Source organism: Danio aesculapii, chromosome 9 (genome assembly GCF_903798145.1).
Source record: "Danio aesculapii chromosome 9, fDanAes4.1, whole genome shotgun sequence".
In the NCBI taxonomy this organism is placed as follows: domain Eukaryota; kingdom Metazoa; phylum Chordata; class Actinopteri; order Cypriniformes; family Danionidae; genus Danio; species Danio aesculapii.
The window spans coordinates 19,977,157-19,994,300 of NC_079443.1; the positions used below are offsets into that span (position 1 = coordinate 19,977,157).

The 17,144-nt window shown below is 36.3% G+C and overlaps 1 protein-coding gene across 1 annotated transcript in view; it reads left to right on the top strand.

The window, feature by feature from the left end:
• Nucleotides 1-1,180: 1,180 nt before the first annotated feature.
• igsf3 (immunoglobulin superfamily, member 3) overlaps nt 1,181-17,144 on the top strand; it is a 332,749-nt gene continuing 316,785 nt past the window's right edge. Inside the window, exon 1 of the mRNA XM_056465165.1 lies at nt 1,181-1,820. Coding sequence (XP_056321140.1) covers nt 1,781-1,820 — 40 coding nt within the window. The 5' untranslated portion in view covers nt 1,181-1,780. The remainder of the gene's footprint in view (nt 1,821-17,144) is intronic.

Here is a 17,144-nt window from a genome sequence, read left to right on the forward strand (position 1 = left end):
ATGACATTTTTACAGCTTTCATCTTATACAATCTAGGTTGGTCATGTAAATTGCAAAAAATGTGCAATAAGCTGCCAGTACATTTCATGTCAAATTGTATGTATTTATATTTAATTACCTAATTTTGCATATGATTTATTGTTTCAAACTGCTAAAAAGGCTAATAAAAGTCACTTTGTTTATATTCTCAACATTAAGATGGTTGGAGAAGAGATCAAAGTTCTATAATGCAATTAAAAAGCGTAAATAAACACCCATGAATCACGAGCTTCAGGCAACTGTTAATTAACAGCTTTTATTTATTAAGCTGTGACAGGCTTGTTTGGCATAAAGTTCAGTGGAACAAGAATTATTTGTAATTGAATTTGTTTATTCTTTACTATAACTATTGATCAGTTAACGCATCCCCGTTGATTAAACTTGGTCTTTAAAATAATGAAACGTTATTTTGATACGCCTGTGGGGAGATTTACATACACACATGTTGGTTAAACATTTCTATCTAAATCCCTCTCGGTTTTTTTTTTCAAGGACTCTTTCCAAAACTAGGGGGCAGCTGTTACCTGGTAAAAGGAGTGGTTTAGTTTGGCTCTGCGCCAAGGGGCGGAGTTTAGTTTGGGAGAAGTGATGATAGTTTGAAAGTGCAATAGCAGGACAGCAGCCAGCCAGGAAATACAATTTTTAAACAACTCTAATTGGAACTTTCACCCTCTGTCTCGCTTATATAAACAGTGTAATATTAGCTACATCAAGAAACCAACTCGTTTATCTTGACATGTAAACCAATTACAGTTGGACGACAAAAACATCATGCCAGTCAATCCATAAAACTGTTTAAATTGTAGTTTGGGGAAGATGCAGTCAAACAGACCTTTTTTAAGAGAATAAATGAGAATAGACGCTTAAATAATACGTATAGCATACATTTGAAAGTCAAACAAAATCTGCATGTGCGCTTCTAAACAGCGCCGTCGCTTGTGACAACTGAAGCTAGGCAACGAGTAACTGATAAGAAAAGTGGTTACAGCCGCTCTAAACTCACTGAATTTATTTGAATGGGACACCACGGTGGTTCAAAAGCACGAGTGGTCTCTACTATGGCGCCCCCCTCCCCTTCTGATATTCTCAGACCCCGCTCGTGATTGAAAGTAAGAGATGGGCTGGGCCGCCTGCCGTCTTTTGTGGCGCGTGTGACAATAGAGCTGAAGGTGATCGCGGGAGCGGCAGCATCACCGTAGCCTATTGCTCTTCACGGAGAACCACCGAGAGCAGCACGTCGGCTCACATCCCCTAGAAAGAGATATCACAAGTTTACCCACGACCACTTTGACGCGAGCTGGACTAACACCGGTCTCACTCCTCCTCCTTCTCCTCCACGCGTGGGCTGCTCGCGCTGGGGATTGGAGAGCGGCGTTAGAGAGCTCAGAATCCCCGCGTTCAACTCACAATAACGGATTCATTCGTGAACGGTGGATGTCATTTCTCACTGGAAACCACCCAAAGGCTTTATTCAAGCACCCAAGCGTCTCTTAACAAATACGGCAGTTGTTCGGGGCTGGATATCCGTCTTTTAACCGCTCGAGACGCATCTTACTCGGGAGAAATTGATATCGCTGTGGTGGAGTCGGTACATGCACTTTCACGCGGTCCGAACAGGTGTACGCGTTCATAACTCCATCCGGACTCCTTTCTGAAGGTCTGAGGGTCGATCAGGAATTTATCACATTTACATTTTCTGCTAAATCTGGACTTAATCGCCAGTGCAGAAAACAGGAGAACTATGGATATCAAATGGCTCATTATAGCCTTTACGGCTGTGGGTAAGTTATGTTTTTACTGCATGTTTTAACATTCTGTGACCGTGTTTAATTGCCTCAAGAGTTGATTTATAAGGTGCCCTTTAATTTCACTGCATGCACTTGTTGCGGTTTTTTTGTGTCATCTTTTGATTAATGGATCTGGTATTTGAGATGTACTGTAGTAACTAGGCTACACGTTAATAATCTGAAGGTGAAGCTACATCGATACGTTTTGCTGCCTTCACATAAGGCTAACCCAAATGATGTGTTGGTATCATAGAAATTAAAATATGAACAATTGAACAATTGTAAAAAATATGAGAATATTTCAGGTTACCTCAGGTCGTTTCAGTTGTGAATGTGCTGTGGATGTTGGAAAGGTTTAAGGATGCTATAGTTATAAATTCTGTGTTCGTTAAAAACCTCTTTAAGTTGTTATTATGGCTGTATATAGAAAACGAAAACATGCACCAAAATATTGAATATTGTATAGAAAATATTGAATATTTGGTTGGGTGATTTTATGTGGGATGTATGTTTTAGATGCTTTAGTTGTAATAAAAATATTTATGATATGACAGTTGAACAAGAACTTAAAATTTGCCATTGATTTCATAATCTCAGGACTGTCCAATATGTAAGTGACTTTTTTTCTTCTGTCGAATATTAAAGCAGATTTCGGCTGGTTCCTTGGCTCACATAATGCAAGTGAACTGCTACTGATACTTTTAGAGCTAAAATAAACATACACAAACATGTCAAAATTAGTACCCATGTCTACATTGAGTTCATACAAAGCAAAATTACCAGTCTATACAAGAAACTAAGCATAATCTATCATTTTGTTACCTTTAATTCACAATATTGTTAAGCATTCTTGAGCATGTGCAGTGTGGAGCACCAGTTTAGTCACATCCAGGTTTAGAGGTGGTACCATTGTGATGAACAATACAACATACTCCATTCTCCCACTCCATTGTAAACAAACAGCATCAGTTCACATGCGAGTTTGTGATGTCATGTGACAGCAAGCGTGTGCTCCAGACTGTTGTGTACATGCTCCTGACTGGGCATGGGACGATAACTGTTTTCAAGGTATACCGCGGTTTGGAAAAGTCAAGGTTTTAAAACTGTCAATTTTCTGCTATACTGTTCCTAAGGTATCTGTAAGATTTTTTTATTTACTTTTTTGTTTGTTTTTTTTTAAATAACAGTATCTCCAGCAGAAAAGATATCCAAAGATGCAGTTTTAAATTGTAAAAAATATGTTTTTAAAATAAATGAAGAAAGCAGAAGTCAATAATTAATTTGAATGATTTAGCCTGACATGTTTACTGCTCCAAAATATTTTAAATGTTTCTTAAAATAATATATATTGTGTTTAAAAGGGAAGATGTTTTTATTGTTTACCCAGACATTTTAAAATAATATATTGTAGAGTAGTGAGCACAATACTGCAAAACCGTGAAATCGAGATATTTATATCCAAGGTTATCATACCTTCAGTATCTTATACCAGCCCATGCCTACTCCTGACTGTCAAGGTTTATATTTATTTTCAAATGGCTGAAAGCCATTGATTTTCATATTATGAATTACCTGTTGCCACAATTTCTGCTAAAAACCATCTGTCCCACAGAAAATTACCTACATCTTGGAAAGCCAGAGGAAAAGTAAATTAAAAGCAAATTATTATTATTATTATTTTTTTCTATTAAAATTAGCATGGATTCAAAGGTATGTGTCATAATTTCATGTACTTGTTACAATTCTTGAGTTAATTGTGATCCAGAAGCATGCTCTGACTTGTTTTTCTTGTTTTCCCACTGCACTTTGACAAACACAAGGCAGCTGGGTCTCAACAGCTCTGGCCAGATGAGTGGGGTTTGGTTTGGGGTTAATGTTGGTTTAGAGCGCCCAGCAGGAGATTAATGTTCCTCTATGGGGGGACATAAAAATCAAGTAAACACTGAAGCAGCACACTGATTGATTTGAGGCCATGGCACACAATTTCGTTCTAAGAGGTGCACACAGTACCTTTTAGCTAATTATAAATGTTTTACACAAGAAGAAATTAACAGGCTTTTTGAGAAGTAGTATCAAAATGTTTGATACAGAGATTACATGCGCGTAAATAAAATCAGCTTTTATAATAGACTGACATGGAGTGGGTTAGGGCTGGGCTGATAAATAATATATCAAATCGTGATAAATTTTATGTCGATAACAATGATAAGCTATGGATATTTTTACTGTATAGCCAATCACACAGCAGACATATGCAACAACAGGAATCTGTAATTGTGTTTATATTAGAGATATGCTACATCACCCAGTATCGTTTAGCAAGCATGATTCACTTTTCCGCCAGTAGTATTAGCTGTTAATCTGTTGTATATTTTAACCATTTTTACCATTTTAATTACCATCTATTTTAACAAAATTCTGTAATTGTTTATTTTTTAGAAAATGCAATAAGTATATTTTTGTTTGTTTACTATATATGCTGTCAATTACAGCTCTTTAGGATATTATATTTACATTATATTATAGAAAATCTATAGATAATCTCCAAAAAAACAAAGTAATGTGTAATCTGTTTTTGTTTATAAACATTATATTATACATTTAATTTAATGAACCGTCTAATCTTTGTGGCTACAGCCTTTGTTGGGATACTCTTTTAAAGCTGTAAGCATTAACTTATATAGAAATATATATGTCGTTATCCTTAAGTATGCAAAATAATTATCAAGATTGCATTTCTGCCATATCGCCCAGCCATAGAGTGGGTTGACATCACGTGAGCAATTATGTTATAGATTATACTTGTGGTGCATTCATTATTCAATTTAATGCATACACAGTAGCCAAGTGGTTACTGTGCCAAAGTATAACAGAGTTAGATCAGTGCTCAAGGTGTCTTGAGTTCAAATCCTGGCTTGTGGACCTTTCCTTATCCCGTCCCCTTCTCTCTCTCTCTCCCACTTAATTTCCTGTCATCCTTCTGTTCTATCAAATAAAGGCAAAGAATAAATATTAAAAAAGAAAGATAGTATGAGTGGAAAACAAAATTAGTTTTAAAGTTATGATGGACTTTCAATTACCTGCCAATGTTTATTATTATTATTTGCAGTAAAGGTACATTTGGCTCCTAGCAAAATGATTGGAGCAAATCTGACATCATAATTATGACTTCCTAGCTCATGAATCAGAACTTCCGAGGAGTATTGCGATTCTGTAATTCATAACTCAAATTATAAAGAAAATAGTCAGAAATACTATGTTTTATATGTTATAAGGCCTGTTTGAAGTTAATTCATAATTCCCTTATTATTAAAAAAAGTATTATTTGCACGTCAATTTATTCAATTTTAGTTTATTTTGTAGATTGCTGACTAACAAAGAATACATTGAAATAAAGAAACAAATTATACCAAAATAAATTTGTTACAAAAATAGAATTTTTTCAACACATTTAGACTATATAAAGTGGTCAAAAATTGTTTCAATGTTTCCTGTTGTTATTTTGGGTTTTTCATCAATTGTTTTTTTTTTCAGTCTTATCAGGTAGCAATCCAAAGTAATTCAAAATTTCACTTTGAGTTGTTTTTTTAAAGAGATTATCGCGGTTGTTGTAGCTACTAAATCATATTGAGAGGAACAGAAATGAACCGATTCAGATGTGCGTTCAAAACGTCAGAAAACGTGCAACCTTAAAGTGCTCCACAGACTATTAAAATAAAATGGTCTATTGTTTAACAAACGTGAACATTTTAGTGACTTTTCCACATCCAACATTATCTATTGTAGATAGACCGTTAATGACGATACTACCGTTTACAGACTACAGCAGCACCACCAGTATTTTGGAGCCATAGTATCAGGATAATACCATAGTACCGGTAAACCATGCAACCCTAACTACTACTAGGGATAATATGTAATAATTAAAAAACACCAAGGCTATTGTGACCCATAACAGATAAATGTGCTCAAAAGTTAATCTTTGTCTGAGTTTGAAGTCTTGAACTACTACTTGAAGGGACACCGACAATTTGTTTTATTACATGACTAAGTTTATGACACAAAACTGAACAAGCCAAACCATGCACACGCCAAGATTCAGACTCACCTGTGTGATATCAGAGGCTCTAGTGTGTCACTGGGTTACTAGCACATTCGTAGTCACACAGACGTCAAAACAGATGTGTTTCATTCAGATATGCCTATTGATGATGACTCCATTGTCTAGGTTATACTCTTAAAACCACTGGACATCTGGAGCTCTGTGTTGTTTATAGGAAACCATGTTTTGGCATTCAACTGGGTTAATATGACATTGAGCTTGAACTCTCTTGTTGGATTAACCTAACCCCCCACAGACTGTATCCCTCATATCCATGCAGATAAGTGGGGTCAGGATAGAATAAGGCAGTTATTTCATTAATCACCACTCTTTTCTGCATACAAAATAGTGCTTCCCAAGCTGCTGTCAGTGCTCATACATAGTCTTTCCCCAAGTGCCAGTCACAGACAAAACCATTAATGTCTGAATTTACATATTCTACCCTCTATGCTTCCCTCCCCCGTTCACTTTCGTCCCCTTTCTCACACATGCAAAATACTGTCACACGAACTCTCTACCTCCTAACAAACAACAGATGGCTGTACCCTCCTGGACAAGAGGCATGTTAGTTCTGCAGGGAGGGACAGGGACACTGATGCCTTTTGCATAACTTTTTTTTATTTATTTTTTTTATCTGAAATTGACTTTTGTTGTTGCATTCATTTGCATTAGCTCTCAGCAGGAGGTTTTGATCAAACTAGCAGACTTACTGCTATATTTGTAACCTTTTTATGGTATTGCAATGCTGTCTGTAATAGTTGTAATTCATTTAAATTATAAGCAGCTTTCACAACACTTAAGGTCACCATACAAACATAATACAAACAGAATCATTTTGAGAAATGAATTATATATAGTAAGGCTGGAAGATGCGGAATACTTCATGCATGTTTAGTCGTTGTTAATGTTCACTTTTAGAAAGTATTAAGATTATCACTGTTTTGAAAATCAACAGAAAAGGAGTTCCATAAATGATAGGAAGCTTATTGGGACAAAAGTGTAGATATGATAGGGCTGGGCAATAAAATCTCTATCTGTATTTATTGACCGAACACCACTGTTAGCATGGATAATAAAAAAGTTTGGTATGAAGTTTCGGTATGAAGTGCTATAGTTTTATTAAAATGTGGCTGCTGAGCGCGCACCTTGGAAGCAACGCCCATAAGCTTGGGCTGTTGTCATTTCCAATGGAGGCATTTTCCAGGTACACCTAGTTAAAAAAGCATCTGAACTTTTCTGAATGCCCAGAGCGCACCGCAATTCATGTAAGTAGAACTAACCAATCTGCTTCACACATTTTTTATGGAATACACACATTTCAGTAATAATCAGTAATCGCCCAGTCCTAAGATATCAAGTAAAATAACTGAAAGGTTAACTGGTAAAAAGCAACATGTTACCTTGGAAGACCGGTCAAGCTGGGTGGCATCACCAAGGCAGCAAAAATGAATAGTATTTAATAAAAATATGACCAAGCAAGTGTTAATACTGTAAGTAATAAACAGAAGTGGATCCAAAACTGAGCCTTGATGAATGCCACTGTTATCTTGAGAATACCTGAATGAATTTCTTTTTGAGCTGTATATACTGAGTTTGATCAGAGAGATACCAAATTATGACCTTTAAATAGAGACTTGGCTGTCAATGAGGATGTTTTGTAAGATTTCTATTAAAGATTGCACTCATATCTTCATATCTGAAGTTCATCATATTATTAGTGATTTTGACAAGAGCAGTTTCTGTACTATGATGTATGATAACATATTGAAATCTTTCAAAAAAGTTTTTTTTGTCTTAAACCTGAACCTATTTCCTATAATATTTTAGCAATAAATGACAAGCTTGAAATTGGATAAAATATATTTTCTTGAGGATGGTGGTGATTGTTGTTTTTTTAAGATGAAGGGAGAAAGTCATAAGATTAGGATGAATGAGTTGTCCAAGTTATTAAAGAAAGCAAAGAGGGTTAAAACTTTAACAAAATATGTTGGATGAATTGTTTACTTTTAAGATGCCATAATTCATGGGTTATTTAAGAAGCAGAGAGAGTAAAGAAAACAGTCTGGGTTTTCAAAGGGGCAAAATCATATAAAATCTCATGAAGTCCATATCATAATAAGAAACTAGGCCATCTCCAGTAGATAAATCGACTTTGCTGGAAAGGGTAGTGAGTTCATCAGCAAGAACACATATATCAAAAGCTTTGATGCTGTAAAATGAGCCAGAAAGACACCACTTAATCTTAAATACCATAAGATGAGTGCCAATAAGACATCAACAGATGTATATAGACAGATCAGAGACAGTTACAAGGATTTATTCCAGAATACCAGATGGGGTCAGGAATGTGCCTTTTAGAATGAATAAGTGAAGTATATGAAGACATGATAACAATTTTCCTTTTGCAAGTTCTATTATTAATGTGAATTAAATTTTTTAAAGTTTTTGGAGGGTAGTTGACAGTGGCAAGAATAGATTATAGTTGATTTTTAGAACAAACTATTTGAATGAAGCAAATTTAGGCACAGCTATTTAAGATGCTTTATACTTTTTATTGTGAAATATTGCCAGACACAGTGCTTACAAACAATAAAAACACCAGAGGACAAAGCAATTAAGAGTTCAACAGCCTGATGATTTTTATAAGTCTCGTTTAAACAGAAGAAATCAAACTTGTGATCAGATGAGATCATAAACCAGAGTATTATAACAGAAATTGGATATCGATTAATCCAAGGAGTTAAATTTACCACCACTGTTGTTTAACGACCTGGCTAGGTAGGCAAGCTTGCTGAGATCAACAGATTTGTGGCCGAAGAGATTGAGGTATTCTGTATTGGGTTGTATTATTGTAGTTGTAGGTAATTTTAAAACCATTTGAATGCACTTCTTAAAAGATTAATTCCAGAGGGTTGGATTTTAATGATTGTTTACAGTTGACAGAACCTCAAAGTAAATATTCATAGTTGGCAATTCAGGCAGGCAGGCTGAAAGCTCTGGGAAATCTAAACCTCTTGATATCGTGCAGACAGGTCACCTTATGACATTGCTCAACATAAAATAAAACCAAATCATGTCTCAAGAAAATGTCTCAATGTATACAAAATCAACCAGAAGAACTTAAAATAAAAATGAATTTCCAGAAAGGCAGCATTACCCAGTTGCACAAGCATTCTTTATGGTGCAAAAGAGCTAATCATTCTCATACTGAGTTTCTATAAAATGGCATGCAAATTATTGTATTATAGATGGGAACCTCTTAAAACACTGTAGGTTTTCACACATGGGAGTGTTTTATAGATGTAAATGTGCATGGACATCTAATTTTCATTTACATGTAAGCAGGGTAGCATGCAGGTAAGGAGCAAACCTTTCGCAAATAGAAGAGAAAATACTCAGCCCTGTTTGTGTGTTGTTCTGTAAAACCGCTCGCAAAACCACAGGAGAGGGCATAAAGGCCTTTCTCATTCACACAAAGTTAATAGGCCCACAAACTGCTAAACACAGCCGTAAAAAGCTTATTTTAGTACTGTCACTGTTGGATTTATAATTAGCCTTCCTATCCCATGGGAAATAATTTTTATAGGACCATCACGTGATTGCTTACATCAAGATCTTACTGTTGTGGTATTGTAGTGTACAGATATGGCCAGTTTGAGTGTGCTAGATAGTGTTTTACAGTGTTTATCGGATCACACTGATGTTTATGCAAATAGTGTTCCCATAAGTACTGTTCTCCCTTTTGAGATATACACTAGGCCTACAGTATGCTAATTTTAACTACTTTCATCTGTTTTAATGCAACTGTTTGAACACCATAGAGGCTCCTGTCACACAGACAGGAAAAAGTAAGTGCAAGAGAGAAAGACTGTTTGTCTGAAGCCTTCATTAGTCTCCCACCAACTCGGGCACATTAGCTGAGCTTAGCTTCCCTGCATGGAGATCACAAAAAACAATGCTCTCATTTCCCGACACTCACTAGGCTGGGCTTAATAAAGCCTTACTCACAGGATTTTGGTTTTATTAGAAATGCAGAGGAAATTAAAGGTGCTGTAAGCAATTTCAGCTGTTTTTCTAACTTGCTCTGTTTTGGTAATTTTAACTGCATCCCCTTGTCATGCAAGGTTGGACCCCCCTGCAGCATCCTGTCTGGCTTAACGCCTGTTAAAAACATGGCACATTATTTTAATAGTTTCTTACCAAAATAAGAGCTTTACTCAAACATTAAACCACAGTATGTATCTTTAACTTGCCTACTAATCAAAGCCTGTTGGTCAAATTTTTGCTTAAAGGTGCTGTATGTAAGTGTTTGACTCTTCTGAAGCATAAAAACCCCATAATATGTTTGCAGATATAATCAGAAATATGCCATGTGAACATTCTTGTTTATCTGAAAAACAATGCTGAAGTCAATTATTCTGTTCTGAAAATCTGTTTTCCGTGTGGGAACGCTGTCTTTGCTTTGGCTCTTTAAACCCGCCCAGCGCCAGGTAAAGCATGCGTCTATGACTAAAATGTGACCTCCGGTGGAGAGCAGACTCCGAAATGAGATGCAGATTCAGAGTTCCACATGAGGTTAGTAATTAGCAAATAATATAAATATTACAAGTAGATACAATAGGTGAGCAGTTTACAGTTTACTAACCCCGTGTCCTAACAACACACTACATGACGAGATTTGCAGGGATAAGCAATTGGGCAAAGCACAACTTTTAAATACAACCATTCAGAAGCACATAATATGCACTCACTCACTAAATGGTAAGGTTTATAATCTAATTAATACATATTAAACCTCTTTAACATTATTAAATGTACATGCTGAATCACTGATGGCCATGATTTCAATGGTAAATGGTAAAAATGCTACAGTAAAAATCTGTAACCTGGTTAACAGCATGTTTCCTTAATATATACAGCAAATATCTGTAAATCTGTACTTTCTCATATTTCCCTGCATGGCACGTGACTTTTTATGCTTTTCGTTGACATTACTTTGGATCTTTTTAGTTGTTTCCCCATCAGTCATGTACATTAGAGATTTATGTTACATCTAATGTTGATAAACAATGTTTATTTCATGACTTTAATTTTATGCGTGTTACCATACTGGTGTTTAGTAGCTGTGTGAATGACACTGAGCACCTTCTGTACACTGATACACTTATCTACTTGTGGGAAAAGTTGTTTGTGATGAGCATTGGTTCATTATGTCACCAATGCTCATCACTATCACCACTTTCTCATTTTGTTTATTTACAGTTACACATTTACAATTATGTTTTGTTTTGAGTCACAGTTCTAAAGTTCAATTTCAATCAGTTTATTTAATTTTCAAGATCTGAGGTGGACTATCTGCTGCTGCTTTCAGTAGCATGGCAATAAATGTCATGTAGAATGGCATTCAAACTCACATTATTAGCATTTAACACTGAATAAAGCGCATGAGGTGTACCTGAGGTTATCATATTCCTTCTATCACGTGCCGTTGCTTTAGAACATGGTTTAAATCAGCCTTTAGGCTTGATCGTCAGACTTGCTTCTCAATCTGGCAACCTCCTCTTGTGTTTGTTTTGATCCAGGAATGTAATACCTAGTTCAACCACTGGGTGTCAAACTTGCATACGGCACCTTTTAAATAATGTTTGTTTACCCATCATGTGTTCATAATTAAGAACCCTGTATATTGACCCCCTCTAATCAGGAATCAGTAATGTACACATTAGTCAGGTAATCAGATCAAGTCTGTCTGACCCGATATTCAATTGCCAGAATCTCACTCATTTTAATTTAATTTATAGGAAAAACCAAAAAAACTGAATAATCACTAACTCAATATTAGTTGAAGGTACTACATTTATTGTTGTGTTATATAAAGTATTTGCTTTTTTACTTAGATTTAGTGTAAATGGTCATGCTAGAATCACTGGTTTTCTCCCAAACCCCCATCCTCCGAAGACATGTCAGCAAACACACAACAATGTTTCTGATTGGCTACATAGCCTAGGGCTGCCACACAGACAGGTGTCATTTCTCAGGGCATTTTTTAGTGATGAGAATCAGGTAGAAGAGATGTTTTAGGTGTGTTGTTGCAGAAAAGTTGTGGTCAGCAGTTATAAAACAAAAACAATTGCATTCATGGACCAACACAGTACATAATTATATTCAGTCAAAATGCATGTGTTTATGTATTGGAATATAGATGGTTTGATAGACCTATATATCTGACATTCAGTTACAACACCTAATTGCTTTATATAAAAGAATATGTTATTATATTTCAATCAAAATGCAAATAAATGTGTGTTGGAAAGATGGGTTTGGTAAGGAAATAACCAAACGGGGTACTTCTGAAACCATAGTAGTTATACTATTAAGGTTCTTCCATGTGCCAGTGCTGTTTACACCCAGTGTTCAACTTCAGCACAATGCAGTTAAGAGTCCCAATGGAGTGTAAGATTCTTGTAGAACACCCACAGAAACACAGGGACATGATCATCGCAGCCTTTTGACAAAGCTCTGGTATATTGTCATGGCCCTTCAGACACTTTAGTGTTACTCAGTTGTTGTATAACATCGTGGGCCTTCGAAACCTTGAGAATGTCATTGTAGCTCATGAACCCTCAGCAGCCTGACTCCCCAGTGACCCGTATCCCCCAGAATGCTGAACCATGAATGTTTAGCGATGAATGTCTAGCCGGAGTCCCAGTGCACTATTTGTCATCTGTCCGAAACATCCTGTGTACATTCAGGACTGCCTTCAGATGAGGCCAGCACTACACGTGTTTATACATTCATTGCATACTGTTGATTTTCCACGCTTCAAGGGATTATTGCAGTGGTTAAGATCTGGATATACACTTAAATAAGCAATTACTTTTCAGAAAATATACCAGTTTCAGATAATACGAAATGTGAATTAGCCTTCTTTGAATCAATATAAAATCCTCCAATGTTTCCAGGAATGTTGTAGCAACTGGTCTAACAGATTTAACTGAACAAACAATTGCATTTTGAGCAATATTGCTGATTTAACACGCTCCCAGCATGCATTACAGTTTATGTGTGATTGTGAGAAACTAATGCACCTTTGCTTGGTAAGATGTTTTTTTAGGGGAGTTTACAAGTCATATTCTGCAAAAAAGATGGACTGATGGTGCATTGTTAATTAAACAAGACAAAAAGTGGATGTATAAGTGTAATAAATTAATAAGTATTTTCTTTTTACAGTTAAGACCAGTAGTTTGAGTTTCAGGGGGATCAGACATGTTTACAGCTGTTTTGTTTCTTCACAACATGATTGGTTGTATTTGTTTAGATGTAAAAAGTGTGGGTGGGGACCTGTAATTATATTTGTAGATGTCCCAGAGTGGGTGGGTGAGCTAACGAATTACAGTTTCAGAATGAAACAAGAATCAGTTGGATGGTTAAAGAAAAATATATCAGATATTATATTATCTTTTATCATTATTATATATCAGATACGCAATTATAATTTTGAGAATTGGTGCTTGAAAGCTTTTATCAAGGTTTCATACTGACATATTTGTCATGAATAGTTGAAGTCAGAATTATTAGCCTCCCCTGTTTATTTTTTTCTCTGTTAATTTCTGTTCAACGAAGAGAAGATTTTTTCCAACATATTTTTTAAACACCGTAATAGTTTTAATAACTCCTTTTTAATAACTCCTCTATTTTATCCTTGCCATGATCACAGTAAATTGTATTTAACGAATGAATAATTTGTATATTTTAAATATTAATAATTTTATATTTAAATAATTCTGACTTTAACTGTATGTGTTGTGTGTGGGCATAGAAGGTGTCTTATTGCTGACTGTGACTTCACTGGCAGGTTGGTCCTATTTTACATTACTGAAAAAAAACTCTTTCTCTGATATTCTCTCTTTGTCATTTTCTTTTTATAGCTTAATGCATTTTCAGATGTTAAAATTTAATTAGCACCTACTACATTCTGCTACATAGGTGAGATTGCCTGGTAAAAATGATGTTTGTAATGTTCCCTCTATTTTATTACAGAAAAAGTTACTGAGCTAGAATTTCTTTGAAAATATGTTTCTCTCATGTCTCTGATGTATCCACATCTTAGTCTACATGGCCTTATCTAACCTCAGTATTTCTGTATACACTCTAACATTTTTGCAGTGTATAAATATAAAGTTTTATCTTATTTTTAACATTAAACTGAAAGTTCTGAATTAAAAATGTATGAGACTGAATTTCAGTATTTTTTATGCTGTCACATTTTATTCACTGATATTTTACATAGTTTGTCAGATTGTCATCTGCAATTTCTGGGTATTTACTTTGTAAATGTACTTTGTTATTTATTGATTGACTGATTTGCCTTGATATTTGTGTTGAAAGTAGGATAGCAATGATGATATAAAATGATGGAGAGAAACGGGTCGATGTACTCATACTTGTGCTTCTTGAATGTGTGCAAACATAATGGAGCATATAACCTCTAAACCAGTGGTCCCCAACGTTTTTATCACCGCAGACCGGTCAACGCTTGACAATTTTACTGCGGACTGGGTGTGTGTTGTGTGCTGTGGGTGATTCGTAGGTTGCTAGGCGACCATCAACCGTTTTCTGAAGTTGACAAAACATTGCTGTCACTGTAATACAAGTTTTATTTATGGAGAAAATTAGAAAGCACTGCAGTGTTTGGGCGCTCTGTGTTTGTCTAAGATAATTAGTCTACCAAAATGTGTTTATTCCATACTAAGTATGAAGCTGATCAGTCAGTTCTTGTCATGTGACTCGCGTCATGCTTGCGGCATTCATTCAACAGGGTGCGTCTAGAATTAGCACTAGAAAAGTGATATGTGAACAGCCAATAAAAGGTTGCCGTCATTTGCGATCTCCAGCTGTTGATCTTCTTGCACAGACAGAGTGTATTCATCTGATTTGTTGACAAACGGGTTGCGGATCTATTCCTTGGCAGTTTGCAGGTCCTTCACTGGGCCTTTCCCCCTTAGCAAAGAAACTTTCCAAAGACATCTGTTTCTTACTCATTTTGCTACCTTGTGGATTATATTTGGGCGCTCAAGTGACCGAGATGTAACTTAGAGAATATGGTCATTTTTCAAAATAAAAGATTGTTTATACTCAGATGATAAATAAACCGGTTCCGGTCCCCGGCCCAGTGGTTGCGGACCACTACTCTAAACGACATCTTTATATTGAACTTTTTCTCATTTGAGCGATATGCCAGAAACTGGTGTGCTATCATGAGTAAAAGGCAAAAAGGCATTTACTGTAGTGTGAGTGTGTCATTTTTTAATTGTTCGTCTTTATCAGTATCTACTATTGTGAGACTTTATCAGCCTAAATTGAGTTGTACCTTTGGTTTACCAGTGTTTGTTTGTGTTCTCTCAGGTCCTTTGTAGTTTATTTTTGGTTCCATCTCTGTGTGTTTGTGTGTGCAGGTAGGTGTGAGCACTTGCCTGAAGTAGCTCAGATTAGATCTAAGCAAAATGGAAACATACAGCATTGGGGGTTGGGTGGGTAAGATCATTTCTGCACCCTTGGCTATCGTAAAAGCTTTCCGTAGTTGGCTCTGATCTGTTCTTGGTTGCTGCCTCTGGCTCTCCTGCACTTACATGAACATGGAAGACCAGATTCGCTCTCAAGATCTGACCAGGATACTGAGGCATGTTGGACCTCACACAAGTAGCTAAGAGCAGCAGTGACTTTCTATGAAATTTTCTTTGAGTAGAAACCTCCTTTGCCCCCACCTCCCAAACAGCTGAACACACAGGCAATTGCATGACCCTTCCGCACATAGCAAACAGCCATGCAGAAATGCTTTCCATGTCAGATATTTGAACAATTCACGTTGTGCTATATTTAACTGCTTTCATTCACATCTCCTGTAGTAGAGTTTCTCAAAGCCTAAAAGTTACAATGGACTCTATGTACAGCTAGAGCTTTAAAGCCAACAATAAACTTCCGGTGAAAGCCTAATGCGACTATTTTCAATTTCACATGGTTGATTTTACAGCATCGAGATGAAAGACCCTTGTAACCACTAGCGCCGTCAGTAGCAACAGGCTAGCACAGAAATTCAACTGAAAATACTGGGGTAAAATAAACTGTCGTATTTTAAAGACATGGCAGGGGGAAATGGAATTTAATGCAATGCTTCTTGTTGGATCTGAGACCCACTTCATATTGTATAACTAACAGGCAGTGCAGAACGCTGATTTTTAAAGAAATCTGAGCTTAAACGTGACAATTTTGTAATGGAAAGACAGTTCACCGGAAGCCCTTGGGCTGCCTGGCTGAAAATTAAAAGTCCGTGTGCATATAGCTTATTGGATTGGTCAATAATTGTAGCAATATGGTTTTGGATCACCTGGAAAACAGTTTGAAAACTGTTATCTTCACTTCACTTCAAAGTTTACTGGATATAGCTTGAGATTTTTATAAAGATTTAAGTCAGCCGTTTTCAGTGGAATGGTACCTGTATGAGGTTTTTGTTTCTGTTCGGGAGATTTATATAGCTTGCTATACTCTTTAAAGCTTTCAGTGAGTAGTTTTCACTGAAAACCTGTAGGATTTTGACCTCTTTCTGAACCTTCCATAACTCCAAAATATACAGCAATTTATTGACAGAAAAATCTGAGTTTTGTGGACAGGCTCTTGGTGGAATTGTAGTTTTCAATGGAACTCCTTGAAATTTGACTTCTGATTAAGAATCCACAACAAAATCAGAAATAGATTATGAAAAGTGCAAGTCCAGACAGTTTATGTCAGTCCATGTCAGTAAGCTGGAAGAAAGTTGAAAGGTTTGAAAGATTAGTCTTGGGATAAGTACTTGAAAAGAATATTTTTGACTTACCTAGAGTTCCTCTAACTTCCCTAAAGTTCTTGTATGCCCCTAATATCAGACACAGACTTCCCTCAGGAGAGGGTCCTGAACATCAGCTACAGATCAAACCCTAATAATTAGGATCTGCCTCTGCTTCTGGAAGTAGACGAAAACCTGAATCTCTTGAGAGACACCGCCATTACTGCTTTAGCGAACCCAAGGCATCTGAGTGATCACACTTTAAACGAGAGTATAAAGCAGTCAATCAGGAGTTGTTTGTTGGCAGGGCTTCATTAACTCTGGTCAGATGCCTGCTGTCTGATTGGTTTTCTGTAGAACAAAGGAGTGAGTGGACAGGCAAAACTGGTGGGGTAGG